This window comes from Melanotaenia boesemani, chromosome 3, assembly GCF_017639745.1.
Source record: "Melanotaenia boesemani isolate fMelBoe1 chromosome 3, fMelBoe1.pri, whole genome shotgun sequence".
Classification (NCBI taxonomy): Eukaryota; Metazoa; Chordata; class Actinopteri; order Atheriniformes; family Melanotaeniidae; genus Melanotaenia; species Melanotaenia boesemani.
Genome location: NC_055684.1, coordinates 39,609,682 through 39,630,007, shown reverse-complemented (window position 1 = coordinate 39,630,007; position 20,326 = coordinate 39,609,682). Strand labels below are relative to the sequence as shown.

The 20,326-nt window shown below is 44.5% G+C and overlaps 1 protein-coding gene across 14 annotated transcripts in view; it reads left to right on the top strand.

The window, feature by feature from the left end:
- itpr1b (inositol 1,4,5-trisphosphate receptor, type 1b) overlaps positions 1–20,326 on the top strand; it is a 131,209-nt gene that overhangs the window by 60,718 nt on the left and 50,165 nt on the right. For 9 of the 14 annotated variants that reach the window (XR_006009699.1, XM_041979620.1, XM_041979624.1 and 6 more), the window contains exons 40-44: positions 2,880–2,915; positions 11,143–11,178; positions 11,934–11,981; positions 12,594–12,723; positions 14,956–15,140. Coding sequence is in view for 13 of the 14 variants with exons in the window: in XM_041979620.1 (XP_041835554.1) it covers positions 2,880–2,915; positions 11,143–11,178; positions 11,934–11,981; positions 12,594–12,723; positions 14,956–15,140 (435 nt within the window). In the remaining variant the exon portion in view is untranslated. The remainder of the gene's footprint in view (positions 1–2,879; positions 2,916–11,142; positions 11,179–11,933; positions 11,982–12,593; positions 12,724–14,955; positions 15,141–20,326) is intronic. The other 5 variants (XM_041979631.1, XM_041979628.1, XM_041979626.1 and 2 more) reach the window with 2 other exon arrangements.

Below are 20,326 nucleotides of genomic sequence, written 5' to 3'. Positions count from 1 at the left end.
GCATCCAGAGCCTTAAGGAACTCCAGGTGGACCTCATCCACCCCTGGGACCTTGCCACCAAGGAGATTTTTAACCACCTCAGCGACCTCAGCCCCAGAGATAGGCGAGCCAGCACCAGCTACCCCAGACTCTGTTTCCTCATCAGAAGACGTGTTGGTGGGATTGAGGAGGTCTTCGAAGTATTCCCTCCACCGCCTCACAACGTCTCGAGTCGAGGTCAGCAGCCCCCCATCCTCACTGTACACAGTGTTGACGGAGCACTGCTTTCCCCTCCTGAGCCGCCGGATGGTGGACCAGAATCTCCTCAAAGCCGTCCGGAAGTCATTCTCCATGGCCTCTCCCATGCCCGAGCTTTTGCCTTAGCGACCGCCGAAGCTGTGCTCCGCTTAGCCCGCCGATACCCATCAGCTGCCTCTGGAGTCCCACAGGCCAAAAAGGCCCGATAGGACTCCTTCTTCAGCTTGACGGCATCCCTTACTGCCGGTGTCCACCAACGAGTTTGGGGGTTACCGCCACAACAGGCACCGACGACCTTAAGGCCACAGCTGTGGCTTGCCGCCTCGACAATAGAGGCACGGAACACAGCCCATTCGGACTCAATGTCCCCCTCCTCACCCGGGACATGGTTGAAGCTCTGCCGGAGATGGGAGTTGAAACTCTTTCTGACAGGGGACTCTGCCAGACGTTCCCAGCAGACCCTCACAACACGCTTGGGTCTGCCAGGCCTGACCGGCATCCTCCCCCACCATCTGAGCCAACTCACCACCAGGTGGTGATCAGTTGACAGCTCCGCCCCTCTCTTCACCCGAGTGTCCAGGACATGCAGCTGCAAGTCCGACAACACGACTATAAAGTCGATCATTGAACTGGGGCCTGGAGTGTCCTGGTGCCAAGTGCACATGTGGACACTCTTATGTCTGAACAAGGTGTTCGTTATGGACAATCCATGACGAGCACAGAAGTCCAACAACAAAACACCACTCGGATTCAGATCAGGGGGGCCGTTCCTCCCAATCACGCCCCTCCAGGTCTCGCTGTCACTGCCCACGTGAGCATTGAAGTCCCCCAGCAGAACGAGGGAGTCCCCAGAAGGAGTGCTCTCCAACACCCCCCCCCCAAGGACTCCAAAAAGAGTGGGTACGCTGAACTGCTATTTGGTGCATAGGCACAAACAACAGTCAGGACCCGTCCCCCCACCCGAAGGCGGAGGGAGGCTACCCTTTCGTCCACCGGGGTAAACCCCAACGTACAGGCGCCAAGTTGGAGGGCAATGAGCAGGCCTACACCTGCTCGGCGCCTCTCAGCGGGAGTAACTCCAGAATGGAAGAGGGTCCAGCCCCTCTCGAGGGCAGTTGTTCCAGAGCCCAAGCCATGTGTCGAGGTGAGTCCAACTATATCTAGCCGGAACCGCTCAACGTTGCGCACCAGCTCAGGCTCCTTCCCCGCTAGAGAGGTGACATTCCACGTCCCTAGAGCTAGCTTTTGCAGCTGAGGATCAGACCGCCAGGGTCCCCGCCTCTGGCAGCCGCCCAGCTCACAATGCACCCGACCCCTATGGCCCCTCCTGTAGGTGGTGAGCCCACGGGAGGAGAGGCCCATGTCTCCCTTTCGGGCTGAGCCCGACCGGGCCCCATGGGCAAAGGCCCGGCCACCAGGCGCTTGCCTCCGTGCCCCACCTCCAGGCCTGGCTCCAGAGGGGGGCCCCGGTGACCCGCGTCCGGGCAAGGGAAACCTTGGTCCTTGTTTTTTCATCATCATAAGGGTTGTCTGAGCCGCGCTTCGTCTGGTCCCTCCCCTAGACACCTGTTTGCCATGGGTGACCCTACCAGGGGCATGCGCCCCCGACAACATAGCTGCTAGGATCGTCAGGACACACAAACTCCTCCACCACGATAAGGTGGCGGCTCATGTCTTCTTCATAGTCTTCTTCAGACTATTCTCTGGAAATCCTGGAGATGGTTGTGGGTGAAAATCCCAGTAAATACTCAGACCAACAACCATGCCACGTTCAAAGTCTCTTAAATCCTCTTTCTTCTTTATTCTGATGCTCAGTTTGAACTTCAGGAAGTCGTCTTCACCACGTCTACATGACTACATGCTGCCGTGTGATTGACTGGTTAGATGTTCGGTTTAACAAGCTGTTGAACAGGTGGACCTGAAAGAAGTGGCTGGTGAGTGTAAGATGAAAAGGTTCGAAGCGCTGGTATGATTCACGCAGCTCAGTCCTGACTCCAGTTAGTCTGAGACTCAGCAGTGAACCAGAAAACGTATTGACGGTTGTGGAGAATAAAGTTTTTATCATATCTTCTAAATGGTAAATGGTCTGTACTTATATAACAATTTTATCTAAAGCGCTTTACATGTATGTCACATTCACACACTGATGGCGGAAGCTGCCATGCAAGGCGCTCAACCACGACCCATCAGGAGCAATTTGAGGTTCGGTGTCTTGCTTGGGGACACCGCGACATGAACTTGATGGGCCGGGATCGAACCGGCAACCCTTGGGCTGCAGGATGACCACTCCACCCACTGAGCCATGCCCCCCCCCCCCCCCCCCCCCCCCCCCACCTTTTGCTGTATATGCAGTTCCAGGATGGACACATTATTTAAAATGAGGGTATAACTCGATCACTCATCTTTTTCCTGTCCGTCAGTGTTTGGTGTTCTTTTCTTCTGGGCTTCAGTCTGAATGTAAAGAGCCATGATGGTAATGAGGCGTTACTACTGTCATTAATTTGTTTTGCCTTCACAGTTTCATGCCGTCCGTGCATGTGTGTGTACGTATGTGTGAAAGCTTGACATTTGCACTGTTGTGAAGGAGGCTGACTCACTAACAAGCTCTACTAACTCTGCCTCCTTTACTTTCTCTCTTGCAGCTGATTGCCTTTGATGATGAAATGGATGTGGCTGAGGTTGATCATTTTACTTACTATTGTTCATCTGATTCGTCTCCCACTAACGACATAGACGTACTTGTGCTTTCAAGTAGACGTTCTAGCATCTCAGTTCCATCTGCACACGCGTGTCTGCAGCTTAGCCCCTCCCTTCCCCCACTGCTGTGTGCTGATTGGCTCCTGAACTCCATGTGGACGTGTAGCTTACTGCTAACGTTTCTAGATTGGCTTTGTCTGTCAGGCTTGTACATGTATGTGGTGTTATCTGCTGTCAAGTAGATTTACTTAGTTTTAGATGATTAATCTGATATTTAAAACCCTTTAAGAAAGCAGGTATACGTAAGGTTGTTTTTATGGTTTATTCTGGTTTCATATCAACCCATTTTAACTATTTTAACAATCAGTTTTATCTTTTCTCTTTAAAATTCATGTTTCACCTCCATGATGGATTTTTTTAACCCCTTCTTCTTTATGGGATAAGCTTTGTGCCACTGGGGAGCGAATCTGAATTCTTTATATTTGAATTTGAATCATTCAATTTGAATCTGAATATGCCTGTTTGAATAATATATATATATATTGAATATATATGTATATTGGTGAAGTTGAAACTTTTGTATTTGAAAAAATTCATTCCCTAATTCATTTTCATAGTTCAGTTTCAGTTCTCTCCATTCAAATTCAGATCTGAAATACAAACTTTTGTGCAGATGAAGATAAATTGTGGAATCATTGAAGGAGAATATGGCTTAAGCAAGACAGAGAATAAGAGCTTTTTCTACCCTTAAATATCTGCTGTGAGATGAAAAGTATACCTTAGATCATTACATTTTTTTGTTTTTATTCTCATGTTCGAGGTTTTAAACTAACTTGTTGCTGCAGTAGATTACATTTTCCAAAATTAAAGCTTTTTTTAAGCTTTTTTTATAGCTTGTAATCTTATCTATTAAAAAATTACCTAAAGAGATTTTTACCTGACATTTACACTACTATTCAAAAGTTTGGGGTCACTTCCCTATTGAATCCTATGGCAAAGTGAGCCCAAACTTTTGAACGGTAATGTAGGTAAGGCAAGTTTATTTGTACATAAGTTTTCATGTACAGGACAGTTCAAAGTGCTTTACATAAAACATTAAAAGCATCACAGCTGGGAGCAGGAAGCAATAACAGGTGCATTAAAACAAACTTTAAAAGAAATTAAAGAAATTAAACAAAGACAAAAAGCTTTAATAAAATAGATTAAAAGCCAGAAATAAAGTTCCAGTGTGGCAATTAACAGCTGTTCTGATAAAAGGCAGCAAATAGAAAAGTTTTAACTCTGATGTAAAACTGCTGAGTCAGCAGACCTGCAGGTTTCTGGGAGTTTGTTCCACATGTGAGGAGCATAAAAGCTGAACGCTGCCTCTCCACGTTTAGTTCTGACTCTGGCAACAGAAAGTAGACCTGACCCTGATGACCTGAAGGCTCTTGTTGGTCCATAACGAACCAGAAGATCCTGAATGAATTCTGATCCTAAACCATTCAGGTCTTTGTAAACTAATAGCAGGAAGCCAGTGTAAAGATCTGAGGACTGGAGTTCTAGGATCTACTTTCCTGGTCTTAGTGAGGACTGGAGTTCTAGGATCTACTTTCCTGGTCTTAGTGAGGACTGGAGTTCTAGGATCTACTTTCCTGGTCTTAGTGAGGACTGGAGTTCTAGGATCTACTTTCCTGGTCTTAGTGAGGACTGGAGTTCTAGGATCTACTTTCCTGGTATTAGTGAGGACTGGAGTTCTAGGATCTACTTTCCTGGTCTTAGGGAGGACTGGAGTTCTAGGATCTACTTTCCTGGTCTTAGGGAGGACTGGAGTTCTAGGATCTACTTTCCTGGGCTTAGTGAGGACTGGAGCAGCAGCGTTCTGGACTATCTGCAACTGTCTGATGGACTTTAGGGAGACCTGTGAGGACAGCATTACAGTAGTCTAGTCTACTAAAGATAAATACAGAAATCCTGCTGAGTCATCAGTCCTTTAATCCTCCAGATGTTCTTTAGGTGATAACAGACCGACTTCACAGCTGTCTTAATATAACTGCTAAAATCCAGGTCTGAGTCCAGGACTACTCCCAGGTCTGAGTCCAGGACTACTCCCAGGTCTGAGTCCAAGACTATTCCCAGGTCTGAGTCCAGGACTACTCCCAGGTCTGAGTTCAGGACTACTCCCAGGTCTGAGTCCAGGACTACTCCCAGGTCTGTGTCCAAGACTACTCCAAGGTCTGAGTCCAGGACTACTCCCAGGTCTGAGTCCAGGACTACCCCCAGGTCTGAGTCCAGGACTACTCCCAGGTCTGAGTCCAGGACTACTCCCAGGTCTGAGTCCAGGACTACCCCCAGGTCTGAGTCCAGGACTACCCCCAGGTCTGAGTCCTGTGGGACTACTCCCAGGTCTGAGTCCTGTGGGACTACTCCCAGGTCTGAGTCCAGGACTACTCCTAGGTCTGAGTCCAGGACTACTCCCAGGTCTGAGTCCAGGACTACTGCTAGGTCTGAGTCCAGGACAGACTACTCCCAGGTCTGAGTCCAGGACTACTCCTAGGTCTGAGTCCAGGACTACTCCCAGGTCTGTGTCCAGGACTACTCCCAGATCTGAGTCCAGGCTACTCCCAGGTCTGAGTCCAAGACTACTCTTAGGTCTGAGTCCAGGACTACTCCCAGGTCTGAGTCCAGGACTACTCCCAGGTCTGTGTCCAGGACTACTCCCAGGTCTGTGTCCAAGACTACTCCCAGGTCTGAGTCCAGGACTACCCCCAGGTCTGAGTCCAGGACTCAGACCTGGGAGTAGTCTTGGACTACTCCCAGGTCTGTGTCCAAGACTACTCCCAGGTCTGAGTCCAGGACTACCCCCAGGTCTGAGTCCTGTGGGACTACTCCCAGGTCTGAGTCCAGGACTACTCCCAGGTCTGAGTCCAGGACTACTCCCAGGTTTCTGACTTGGTTGGTAGTTTTGAACTTTGCTGTTTGAAGCTGAGAACTGACTTTTAATTTTTCTTCTTTGGCTCCAAAAACTATAATTTCAGTTTAGTCTTCATGTAACTGAAGGAAGTTCTGGAACATCCGATCTTTAATCTGATCCATGCAGGTGATCAGAGTCTGGATCGGACTGTAGTCTCCTGGTGAGATGACTCTGGTCTGGACTCTGGCCTGGATTCTGGACCTAAACCGTTCTGGGATGTAAACCATCAGAAGAGTTTAAATCTATTCTGTGACTGGAAACCAGTGTAAAAATGCTAAAACTCTTGTGATGTGTTCAGATCTCTTAGTCCTGGTTAAACTCCAGCAGTAGCGTTTTAAATGAATTTATTTATGCTAAGTTCTTCATCTCAGTGAGATTTATTTTCACTTGTGTTCTTGGCTTAATTATGTGAGTCAAGGTTTTCTGTGTCTGAATGTTGCAGGAGCTTCTGATCAGTGTTAAATTAGCTTTTATATTAAATATAAATGTCAAAAAGATATGAATCAGATCCATCTGAAGAGTTTGATGTGAAGGAAAGCTCTGGAATAAAATGTGAATAGAGTGGGATGTGGGATGTAGGCCACCTTAATGGGTTCCTGTGAAATCATTGATAAAAATCTGAAAGCACCCACATAGGCAGGTCAGGAGAATCTGTGTGAGCAGAAAGGAGTAAAACAGGTTTCTGGTACAACGGACGCTTGTTTAAGATCAAGTGAAGCGGGAGAGGATGTTTGGTGAGGAAATGGAGTTAGACTGTAGGAAAGGGTCTTTCCAGCATTTCCAGGACCCTACAAGCTCTGTTTCTTTGTTGTGTCTCTGTCTCATTTTCCCTCGTCCTCTATGCTGGGAGGTGCTGAAGCGATGGAAATCCCCGCTTCCACAGAGCAACACTGTTTATCAACTCTGCCCAGAAGCAGAATCTGGAGAATGTGGCCATACGATCTCAGCACACAGCAGCCCGCAGCTTGACTGATGGCGGCATGTCTGCAGGAAGACACGACAGGCAGCCCCCCCCCCGCCTTAAAGAAATGTCTTCTACCTGTTACGTAACCAGGAGCGAGTGCAGCTGTTAGTTTCACTACCGTCTGACACCGCATCCCACTCTCTGTTGCTTCATGTCCAGGCTGCACATCCAGGCAGGCCCATGGATTGAGCAGAGGGACCTCTCGCCCAGTAGCGTTTGGTAGATCAGTGATAACTCAAGAACCAGACCGGACCGGCCTGCCGGGTTAATTGTGTGACTGTTATCGTATCATCTGCTGCACACGTTTGTTTCCCTCATAATCGCATCTCTTGTTTTCCTGGAAGAATTGCAAGTGATGAGCAGGAGATATTTGTCTTCATGCTCAGAGCATGGGGCACTAGTCAGGATTATCTATCTGTGTGTGTGTGTGTGTGTGTGTGTGTCTGTGTGGGTGTGTGCGTGCGCTCTTCAGTTGTCAGACCATGACTTGCTTGTCATTTTCCCTACCAGTTTCAGCCAGTTTCACATGTTTCCTGTTTGTCTTGTGCATGTTTCTCACCACATCCATGCCAGTCCTTTTAGGGAATAAATTCTTTTTATCAGAATCATTCTTCATTTTTCAGCCCTTCTGTTTTCATCATCAGATAAACTGCTACTGTTTTTCTTTGTTTTGTTTACTACCAAGTTGATTCTTGAGGCCTCAACCTGCAGGGTTTGTTCTTAGCCAACAGGGGGAGCTGTAGGTGTTCCTCTGCAACTCGTAGCCTTGCCCCACTTTCCTTAACTTAATGCTGCACAATTCTTGGGCACCTGCCAGCTCTCAGGCAGCAGTTACATAACAGCAACAATATTTTATCCTTTTTTTTTCCTTCCCCTCAGTTTTCCTGGAAATGCAAACTTTCCACTGATTTGTGACCTGCAGTGATAATTAGCAATAAAAGTGCAGCAGCTCGTCTTCCTGGAGAAAGCACCTTGTTTTACACAACCTGTGGAAGATTAAGAGGGAAATGGAGAAATTAAGAATATCCTGCATTCATTGCCACCAGTATCGTAAATTCTTTCCCTAAAGTCGTCTTTTCTTTTATTATGTACATTTTTGTTTTTCTGGCCTTTGAGACTCTCTGTACGTTACTGTGTTTTTTCTATTTGTTGGGGGTCTTTTTAAGGCTTTAGCTTTTTTTTTTATTACTTGTAGCTCATCTATAAAATGTGCATGTTCATGTTTGTCTGTGCTTAACAGCTGAATCAACCTTAGTTTCCTGAAGGTGTTAGTCTGGTATTACCTGTGAGGAGTTTTTAACCAGGAAGCGGCCGAACCCAATCTGACTCGCTTCTCGTACCTGATAGAATTCCAGCTGAACTTTTGACAATCGATAACAGAACAAACAAGGTTAGATCAGGCAGACGGTGACTGGATATTGTGTGCAGCCTCTTAAAATGTCAGCAGAAATGCAGCTGCTGTTGCATGCGTGATGCTTGAAATTGTTTCAGTGGAAATCTGTGTGTTGACGTTAAAGGCTTCTTTTAGGGAAATTCCTGTCCAGTTGCACAATTAATCAGCATAAAGCAGCATGACTGGTTGCAGATGGAGGCATTCACCCATGCTGGGTTTCATGTTTGTGTTTACTTTTCCACCTCCCAGCCCCCCGCTGCAGCCAGGTTTCCTGTGTGTGGACGGATTTTAATCTAAAAGTCTTTTGGCTGTAACTGAAATATGATTTCCTCTCCACGTTTGCTTCTGTTTTTATTCATTTTAGGGTTCTGTTCATTTTCATCTTTTTACAATCTTTTTATTTAAATCTGTCTGAAAGTTTGCTTTTAGGTTTTTTTGTATAACCTTCACCTGTTTTTTTTCATTCCCTCTGTTAAAAATATTAAATGCAGTTTCTTTTATTTTACCATTTGATTTTTTTGTTTGTTACATTAACAGATGTTTAGACCATATTTACTGTTACAAACACCACTGGTTCCTCTCCAGGAACCTCTTCAGTTTCAGGGCTGTAGTATTTATTTAATTATTTAAAGAAAATTTCCAGTCACAATATGAATTATTTAAGTAAAGCAAGTAGTTTTCTCCTGCTTGTTTTGTGCGACGCTTTGGATTACAAGAGAGTCCAGATAACATTTTATACGAGTTTTCTCACATCAATTTTACTTTAAATATAAATGCAGCATCATGTTTTCCAGGATAAACACAGAATACTGAGAACAAACAACATGGCTCCTACACACACCTCAGTGCTGCTAAATAGCAAGAAGTCTTATAATATATATCTACACTAAAATAACATCCTAGATCTGAATAAATGAAATCTTCCTATTAAACTCTTTGTTCTTTACATAGTTGAATGTGCCGACAACAAAATCACACAAAAATCATCAATGGAAATCAAATTTATTAACCCATGGAGGACTGGATTTGGACTCACACTCCAAATGAAAGTGGAAAAACAAACTACAGGCTGATCCAGCTTTGATGTAATGTCCTTAAAATAAGTCAGAATGAGGCTCAGTAGTGTGTGTGGCCTCTACGTGCCTGTAGGACCTCCCTACAACACCTGGACATGCTCCTGATGAGGTGGTGGATGGTCTCCTGAGGGATCTCCTCCCAGACCTGGACTAAAGCATCTGCCAACTCCTGGACAGTCTGTGGTCAACGTGGCGTTGGTGGATGGAGACATGATGTCCCAGATGTGCTCAGCTGGATTCAGGTCTGGAGAACGGGCGGCCAGTCCATAGCATCAATGCTTCGTCTGGCAGGAACTGCTGACACACTCCAGCCACATGAGGTCCAGCATTGTCTTGCATTAGGAGGAACCCAGGACCAACCGCACCAGCATGTGGTCTCACAAGGGGTCTGAGGATCTCATCTCGGTACCTAATGGCAGTCAGGCTACCTCTGGCGAGCACATGGAGGGCTGTGCAGCCCCCCAAAGAAATGCCACCCCCCACCATTACTGAGCCACTGCCAAACCGGTCATGCTGGAGGATGTTCAGGCAGCAGAACGTTCTCCACGGCGTCTCCAGACTCTGTCACGTCTGCCACATGTGCTCAGTGTGAACCTGCTTTCATCTGTGAAGAACGCAGGGCGCCAGTGGTGAAGTTACCAATCTTGGTGTTTTCTCTGGTAAATGCCAACCGTCCTGCACGGTGTTGGGCTGTAAACACAACCCCCACCTGTGGACTTCGGCCCTCATACCTCCCTCATGGAGTCTGTTTCTGACCGTTTGAGCTACACATGCACATCTGTGTCCTGCTGGAGGTCATGCAGGGCTCTGGCAGTGCTCCTCCTGTTCCTCCTTGTACAAAGGTGGAGGTAGCGTCCTGCTGCTGGGTTGTTGCCTCCTACGGCCTCCTCCACGTCTCCTGATGGACAGGCCTGTCTCCTGGTAGCGCCTCCATGCTCTGGACACGACGCTGACAGACACAGCAAACTTTCTGGCCACAGCTCACATTGATGAGCCATCCCGGATGAGCTGCACTACCTGAGCCACTTGTGTGGGTTGTAGACTCCGTCTCATGCTACCACTAGAATGAAAGCACCACCAGCATTTAAAAGTCACCAAAACATCAGCCAGAAAGCAGGAACTGAGAAGTGGTCTGTGGTCACCAGAACCTCAGAACCTCCTTTATTGGGGGTGTCTTGCTAATTGCCGATAATTTCCACCTGTTGTCTTTTCCATTTACACAACAACATGTGGAGCTGATGGTCAGTCAGTGTTTCTTCTAAGTGGACAGTTTGATTTCACAAGTGTGACTGATTTGGAGTTACATTGTGTTGTTTAAGTGTTCCCTTTATGTTTAGTGTGTGTGTGTGTATATATATGTGTATATATATATGTGTGTGTATATATATGTAGATATATATATATATATATATATATAATATATGTGTGTGTGTGTGTGTGTGTGTGTGTGTGTGTGTGTAAAATAAAGAATAAGGATAAATATAAAAATATATTTTCTGTTGGACACAGAGCTTCTGCTTTCTTGCTGCAACAAGTTGCTTCTTATCATTCATGTTAAATCATCAAGCAAACCCCATGAAAACCACTAACATGAGAAACGCTTCTTAAATTAATGTTTTTTTGTGGTTTGTTTTCCTTTGCTCTGCTTCTCCTCCACCCTAGCTTCAGCCACTGATGATGTCCAGTTGTGCATGTTGGGTAGTTAGATGCATCAGAATCAATGAGAATAGTTTTTAGGGAGGTGAAACACTTTTGGAAACAGAAGAACACAAATCTAACACCTTCTAACCTTAACTAACACCATCCTTTTATCTCCAATCAGCTGGCACCTCCACCCGAGCCTGAAGTCCCTCCTGAGGTGTGTTTAAAGCCCATGTTGCCACCAACATGGGTCACTGCTGATCAGAGATCACGTGTTTCATCCCATCATCTTAGTGTTTTAACATCTCTTTATCCAAATGAATAAGAATCCCAACCCATCCTCTAAATTTCCTCTTCTGATCACCACCTCCACCCAAACAGTTCTCTAGCCGCTCATCCATCCCTCGCTTCCTTCAACCCGTCTTCACCCTTTTCTACCAGCTCCCTTCGTTTAGTGAAGGTGGGCTTTGAAGTCATGGATGGAGTGTGTTTTCCATACCAGCTGGGTGCTTACAGTGTGTGTGTCAGTACCTCACAGCTCCATTTCTTTACCATAGTTTGTGTTTACTGCTTCTGGCACCTTAGCATGCTCCTGTGTAAATAACTTGGTTGATATGTAAAGTAATGAGGGAGTCACCTCTAAACATGCTGTAAAGCTTGATGCTTCCCACTTTTGACTGCAGGTATGTGATACACAAAAGTCCTGCAAGCGTGATCTGTTTTATAGAAAAATCCGTCCTCTGTTGCATGAATCCTTGCATGACCGTGAGCCAACCTCCCGCCTCCCCCGACTCAGCCACTTCCTTCTTAACTGCACGATTAAATTTGCATCTATTTTCTGCTTGTAAAGTTACTAATTTGCACTGTATTAACATCCTATTTTCTCTAATTATTTCCTTTTCGAACTTTTTTTTTCTTTTAATTTTCTTTTTTTTATTTTGATGCTTTCTGCTAACTCGCATCACCTTTAAGGAGCTTGATCCAAACCAGCCTCTGAAGCAAGTGGAGGATCAGAGGAGGGTAGGTAAAGAGCTTGGTCTGGTCCAAGCTGCGACTTATTGATGGTTGACGACTGACTGTCGCGCTGCTTCCACAGCATGACGCAAGTTAGAGGTAAAAGATCTGCGGGAGAACATTAACTCGCATGGAATGAATGCGTCTGTGTTTTGTTTTTCCTCTTCCACGGTGGACATCTGTTAGGTTGAGCCTGTACAGGGCACACACTTGCTTTTCCTTTTCTGTCCCTTTTTTATAATTAGATTTTTATTTGTAAATTATATTCATTCAGAAATCTTTAAATATTTCCTGTGCAGTTAACTCTAATGAAATCATTTTTAATAATTTTTTTTAGTTTAACATGATTAAAAATAAACAGCAACACTTTTATGTCTTGCGAAGTCAATACTAAGGGGTGATGAACAGAGTGACTAAATTAAATTAATTTAACTAAAAGAGTTTTTTAAAAGTTTTTTGTTTGTGTCAACGTTTAGCTGTCCATGACTTCTTGTGTCGGGGAAAGAACGAACAGATCTGCAGTGAATTCAGTCCTGTGCTGCGACATCAGTGCAGTGATTTTGGGATTTCTGTGACAGAGTTTGGACTTTGTTTTCTAACAGCAGTTTTCCTTGATAGGGCGAGGCTCTGCGGCAGATTTTGGTCAACCGCTACTACGGGAATGTCAAGTCTGGCCAGAGAAGGGAGAGCCTCACAAGCTTCAGCAACGGTCCGCTCACGCCTGGAGCTCCGGGAAAATCCCCCACAGGTGGGTTTAAGAGTATGATGTTGAGATGCTAATACAGAGGAGATGAGATGGGTTAAAAACTATGTATATAAACTAGTGATGGGACTCATTTAAAAAAAAAAAAAAAAAGAATCTAATTAATTACAGACTTTGTAATTAATCTTGATTAATCACATTTTAATTTCATATCATTATATTCCCCTTTTTTTTATTTAAATGGATTTTAGTGGACAGCTGAATCAAATAGACAATAATATTGTAAATTTAAGCTCTAGTGATGTCTGGAAGAATGCATTTTATTGCCTTTCAATTAAATGCAAATCAATATATTAAAAAAACAAAACAAAAAAACTCTTCCCTCACCCTCCCTCCCATCTCCCCTGGATAGGCTGGGTTTTATCTCCAGCTCGGGTCCTTTACCAGAGTCCTGGGAGCTTGAGGGTCCCCCAGTATCTTAGCTGTTCCTAGGACTGCTTTCTTCTGGATGGAGATGTCTGATGGTTCTCCAGGTATCTGTTGGAGCCACTTCTCCAGTGTGGGGACACGGTGCTCCAATGACCACTGGTACTACTGTTGCCTCCACCTTCCAGGCTTTCTCCAGCTCTTCCTTGAGTCCTTGGTATTTCTCCAGGTCCTCATGTTCCTTCTTCCTGGTATTTCCATGGTTGGGGATGGCTACATCCATCACTACGGCTTTCCTTTGCTGCTTATCCATGATTACAATGTCCGGTTGGTTGGCCACCAGCATTTTGTCGGTATCTGGAAGTCCTGCAGCATCTTAGTCTTCTCGTTCTTCACCACCTTGGGAGGGGTTTCCCATTGTGACCGAGGGGTCTCCAGTCCATATTCTGAACAAATGTTTCTGGACAGACCTGGGGTCCTACCTGGTGCAGTAGACAAGGGGTCCTACCTGGTGCGGTAGACCTGGGGTCCTGCCTGGTGCGGTAGACCTGGGGTCCTGCCCTGGTGCGGTAGACCTGGGGTCCTGCCTGGTGCGGTAGACCTGGGGTCCTACCTGGTGTGGTAGATCTGGGCCTCCATTGTCCTAGTACTCAGGCTTGCTCCTGTGCTGCCATGATTAGTGCCTTCAGTCCAGCCCTCTCTAGCCACTGGCAGGACTTGTTCATAACCAGCACTTTGCTATCTGTCGGTGGTGCATCCCATGCAGAGCTTGTCCTCCATGATGGTTCCTCCATTTCATTTTCCTCCAGGTTCCATTGGCTGAGACTTTCACTCAGTGCTTCATCCCTTTGGACCATCTTCCTGATCTATTCATGGAGGCTGGATGTTTCATCCTGGATAGTGGCCCTGATGCTCACTAGTCCTCGGCCACCCTTTTAAATAAATAAATCTATAAATTTTTAAATAAATCATTATGTGAATTTGACAAAGAAGAGTTTACTTATTTTAAGCTCCAGATGTTTTCCCTTGTTATTTACTTGCATTACAAAGGAAAGTCAACATAACCGAGCCGGTCAAACCGGCTGCTGTAGCAGACGCGTATTGTTCTTGTGCAGAAGGGATGGATGATATAACTGGCTTACAGCAGCTACCAGATACGATTTAGCCATAACTGATGTGAAACAGTTGTTTCAGTGTTCAGACACGTCACAGAAAATGTGGGAAACATCTTCCACACAGTTGTGGCCTTCTGGCTCCGGCTGAGCATGCTGGCCAGCTCCTTGGCAGAACGCTGGCCATGTTGTTGCCAGGCGACCAGCGTTCCACGCTCCGTCTAGAATGGGGTGTGTTGTTGATTCAGTCACTCGGCCAGCTCAGAGATGGCTCTGATGGGTGCAGTTATGTCACCAGTTCTTTCCTGACCAGCTGTGGTGGCAAACAGCAGGAATTAAAGTACTTCCATGGATTAGAGACACATGTAATGTTGTTATTCGTGTGCTGTTGCTGAGTGGCTTATTGCATGCATTACAGTCTTCGCCGTACCAAAAGCATCCTACTGTATATCGACCTTCTCTGCATAAAAGCCACCATATGTAGAATTTTATTTTTCCAACTTCATCACAGTGTCTCTGAGTTGAAGTTAGAACAGGTTTGAATTTAAAGAGCTCATTAATTTACTGAATTTGATTTGTGTTTTTGGTTTATATGCCTATGAAGTCAGCAAACTGTCTCACATGTAAACAATAAACAGTAGTCTGATGATATGTAGCAGTAGCATGACCCATATTCACTGATGTGACCTGTCTGAGGTGAATGTATTAGTGATAATCAGTCCCTCCTCTTTCACCCTAGTTGTCAGCTCCGGGGTTGGAGGTCGAGGTGAGCTGAGTTTGGCAGAGGTCCAGTGTCACCTGGATAAAGAAGGAGCCTCTGATCTCGTCATTGACCTGATCATGAACGCCACCAGCGATCGGATCTTCCAGGAGAGCATATTGTTAGCCATTGCACTGCTGGAGGGTGGAAACACAGTCATTCAGGTAAGTGGAGGTTACTGAGTTCATAAATACACACACACACAAACTGCAGCTCAGGGTGGGTGTGAGGTTTTAATCTGGATGTCAAGCCTGCAATTACATGGATGCACTACAAGTCATCAGGAAGCTTTAAGCAGGAACTCAGATGTTGCTGTGTTCATTTAGCAGTTTATTGCTCCAAAGTTATTTATGCTTTTATTTAAATTATTTAACCAGCAAGGTTTCTATTTACACTGCCGACGGGGGCCGGATGGTGGTAGAAACTTATTGTAGTGACACAAGCATATGTACAATGTGTTGTGTTTGTCTGTGTGTACGACATATATATGCATGTATGCTTGTGTGTTTATGTATGTGTGCTGCTGATAAGCTGCCTATCTGAGTTTTCTGGTTTGTGGTTCACGCATGCATTAAGTTGTTGGTCCTCTTGCATAAACAGGAACATTGCATAACAGGCTATGATTTGCATGTTATCGTTACCTGACGGGACCTGACTTCCTAAAAGGGCAGACAAAAGTACTCACATGACTCGGCTTACATAAGCTGCTGCCTGTCTCTGCTCGGGTGAGTGACACCCAGAGCTCCGGGCTTCCTAACATTCCTGCCGGACTCTTAACTGGGTCACGCTTTGCTGATGGAAAGAGGGTAGAGAAAAGCACAACCCAAAGGTCTCGGGAGACTTCCAGTAGGGTTCAGATTGTTGTCGCCACCCCCTGCAGACATGTTGACTGTTTGACATACTTGTCATTTTAAAGTCAGGTGGTGATCATGAGTTTTATTGAACGCATCCTGCAGCAGGGAGTTTGCATCGGTGCTTTAGAGTTGTTTCTTTGCATGTTAAGTCTTTGTACAGTTTTTATGTATATTAAGTCAAATATTAAGAATGTTTTTATATGGATCCCTTATTTGACTGTCAAGGGAATTGGTTCCAAAATTGTTTGCATACATTTAAAAAACCTACTGTTTCCATGTCCATCTATTGTTAGAAGATGGTTTTCTACCCTTTATTCATTTTCTTTCTCAGCTATAGATTAGCTTAAATATCATACAGTAAAATGAGCATCTTTTTATTTATTATTATTAATGTGTTTTTTGGCAGCATGTGGGGACAAGTAAGCTTTGTTGAATGATGATCCAAAGTCAATTATCTTCATATCAGCATCACATTTTCCTGTCTTACACAAGATTTGGTTGCCTGCCCTGCTTTTAGCACAAAGAGCTTCTTGTTGTCTAAATGAAAAACAGGACAAAAACATGCCCACCACATTTCTGCAAGCAGGCTGCTTGTTTGCTTTCAGCTTAATCCAGAGTGTAACTTAGCCAACAAAATTTCTTGGAAAAGGCAAATATTAGAGAGGGAGGTTGAGATCTCATCCAGGGCCAAGAGATCTGTGTTAGATTTGCTTAATATGGCAGCTCTGAGGAACGAGGTGCATTAAATCCAAAAAGAAATGGGTCATTTTCAGGTCATTACTGCTTCCTGGCTTCGACATGCTTATGATTACAGATTTTCCGATGCCACTGTTTTCTGCCCAATACCGATACCTGGGGTTTAGGGTACGGGATCCGATACCAGTATTATTTTATTAAGAGTATAGATTCTTCTATAAATTCTATTTCATTCTTCAGCTTCATGTGACAGCGACCAGAGATGCCAGTAACGCGTTACAAAGTAACGCGTTACAGTAATCTGACTACATATTTTAACAAAATATAATCTAACGCGTTAGGATGTCCTACAATGTAATCAAATTACCGTTACTCTTCATATTCGTCCTGCGTTACTTCGGCACTCCCCACTCCTTTCACATATGATTTGAAATCAAGCGCCGTGGACGAAAGTGTATTTATCTAACTCAACACACCTTCTCATTAACGGTGGTACAGAAATTTTATGTACTCGTAAGCATGCAGTTACCTTTCTTCGCTGAAACTTGACCTTTTTTAAATCGACAAACACAAATCATTCACTGCACATGACTTTAGAAAAAAATATGATATAGAAACTTATTACCCTGGTGCATGATGGGAGGTCCGCCTCTCCACTTCCCTCATCAGAACCTATTCCAAACCGAATTGATTTTTTTTTTTAATAAGTCCGTTACTATTTCATTATTTTCTCATGTGTAAACGTAAAACATAATGCAGATTTGTCTTATGCTTTTTTTTTTCTTTTTTTTTTCGTTTTTTTTTCCCCCGTAATTTTCAAAACTTGCAAGCTGCCTCTGGAACTGAGGTGGACGTTAAAGTCCGGTTATCGGAGAACGTGACATGAACTCATGTATTTACTTATGATGGTAGGGAAGAAGCACTGAATGATTTACAAAGTTAATAAGAGACTGACTATGTTCATAGAAGGTGAAAAACAATTAAAAGTTACAAGTTGCAAAACATTGTAAAGTCACCATTCGTAACTAATGCACTTTCAGTAAAGTATATGCGAAAAAAAATCGATTGTCATTTTTTTGTTTGGGGGGTTTTAACTAATAAAGTAACTAGTAATCTAACTTAGTTACTTCTAAACCTTAGTAATCAGTAAAGTAACTAGATTACTTTTTAAAGAAGTAATCAGTAATCAGTGGTCAGATTACTTTTTCAAGTAATCTGTGGCATCACTGACAGCGACATGGATCTGATGGACATGAGACTGATAAATGTTTGCTGTTGCTAGCGCGTCCAGTAACAATACTTTGGGTTAAATATAAGACAAACCAGGAAGCGCGAGTTTCCTCCTTCTCATATGAACGATGAACAAGCGCAACAAGAGAGACGTGCTAGCATCAGAGAACCTGATCAGCTGATCACCGACAGCCAATCACAGAACAGCAGGAGAGAGAGGAGGAGGAGGAGCAGGAGAATGAGGAGGAAGAGAAGCAGCAGGAGGACGAGGAACAGCAGGAACAGGAGGAGGAGGAGGAGAAGCATATTAATACAGACCTGCAGGAAACATGTTTCCTTTGTTTTCTTTAGATGAAGGAGTCCGGGTGTTGAACCCTCTCACCGGGAAAAGTTTGGGGGATGAAGGAGAGTTAATTCCAGTTAAAAATGACACAATTAATTACATAAATGAGTTCCTGCTGTTAACGCCTTATTTTTGACAGCCTTAATATTTATTTATATAATTTATGTTTTATTAACATGTGAAATCCATGATGGCCACAGAACTGTTTAATTATCAAGTAAATAAACTCAGATCAAAGAATTTCTATTAAAACTATCCTGAAACTGGAAGTACGGGAACGTTTCGCATAAAAAACGGGCTGTTAATCCAGGACAATAAATTCTAAAACGTTGTTTGCTGCAGATTCCTCATTTTTTTTAAAAACATTTGCTAGTTTGTTGTTGTTCTTCTGCCTTCTTGGTCTTGGTCTTCGTGGTGGGGGGGCTTGGGCTGGTGCTCCAGGATCGCTGCTGATGACCCGGGTCTTTGGGCCGCCCTAGTCTGCCTCTAGCCTCCGTAGAGGCGTGGTCACATCTGCAGGATCACACTCATCTCTGGTCCTCCTCCTTCCTCATCCTCTGCATGCTGACTCAGCACTGAGGTGTCCAGTAGGTTTATACACTAAGAGATGCTTTGGTTCAGGTTTCCTTGTTTGTTTCTGATACATGTTGTTGTTGTTGTGCTACACGTTTGATATCCAGATCAGAGCAGCCTGCAGGCTTATTGAACATGTAGGAAACTTTCTGTGGACTTTGACTGTTTGAAACAAAATGTGGCATCATCCTCTGGACACACACCAGCTGTAAGAGCTGAACCCGCCCTCTGAAATGTGTGTGTCACCTAACATAACTGCGGCCGACCGAGCTGCAGGTTCTGTGTCAGAGCCGGTTACCTTGGCAATGTGTCACAGCAAAATAGTCCACTCAGCCGCTTCTTGTGAATAACTTACGATTTTACCAGTAAAAAACAACATTAACACATTTCTCTCTTTCGTAAGTGACCATGGTATAATAGTGCCCTTCGAGGTGGCCATTATCATAAATTAATGGACACGCATCGGAAGGTTCACGCCTCCGAGTCGTCCATTAATTATATTTTTAACTCTCTTTTGACTCCATCTGTTTTACTGTGAAAGGTTTTAACATGTCTCATTAAGGCAGAGCTGTCGGCTGAAGCCTTCATACTGTCCAGGTGACACTATTCCTCCCAGACTCTTGAAGGAGGTATTTAGTGCTGCAGGTCCCTGGTAGCCAGTTTTGTAAATGCCTCCCTTCTCCTGGCTTGTTCCAGCAGCTTTTTAACATGCTGATGTGCAGCCTTTTCTAAAAAGACCAACTTGGATCCTAACGTTCTCTCAAACTTTAGGCCAGTTTCTGCCTTTTCTTTCTAAGACTTTAGAGAAGGTGGTTTATCTTCAGTTACAGGATCATGTAGAACTACATGACCTCCAGGAGAAGGTCTAGTCTGGTTTTAGGTCATGTCCCAGCACTGAAACCTTCTCAGGGTTGGCAATGATCTGCTTTTAACTGTTGATTCTGGAGCTTCTGCTGTTTTAATTCTCCTCCATCTCACTGCTGCTCTCCATTCAGTGGATCATGATATTTTATTACTACGTTTGCAACGTTTGCAACTTCTGTTAGTGTGAAAGGCACAGTGCTCAAATGGTTCAAGTCCTAAAAGAAATAGGAGTTTTTCTGTACATCCTGGGCCTTTCTCTTCCTCAGAGGCCTCATTTAAAAACGGGGTACTTCAAGGCTCTATCTCAGGCTCTGTTTTATTTTCACTTTATTTACTTCCTCTGAGGTCTATTTTTAAAAGAACATAACATGTCATTTCATTGTTAAGCAGACGACATCCAGATTTATTTGATTTAAAATCTGCTAGAGATCAATGCGTAGAGAACCCACAGAAATGCTTCAAACATGGATGGAGATTAACGTCCTGCATGAATGACAATAAAACGGAAGTCAAAGAATATTTGATCCATTTATTTTGACTCAGAAATTCCTACAATGACGTAGATTAGGCTGCGTCTCAGTGATGGACGGGACGTCTCCGTGATGGACTTGACGTCTCCGTGATGGACCTCACGTCTCCGTGATGGACCTGACGTCTCCGTGATGGACCTGACGTCACCGTGATGGACCTGACGTCTCCGTGATGGACCTGACGTCACCGTGATGGACCTGACGTCTCCGTGATGGACATGACGTCTCCGTGGTGGACCTGACGTCACCGTGATGGACCT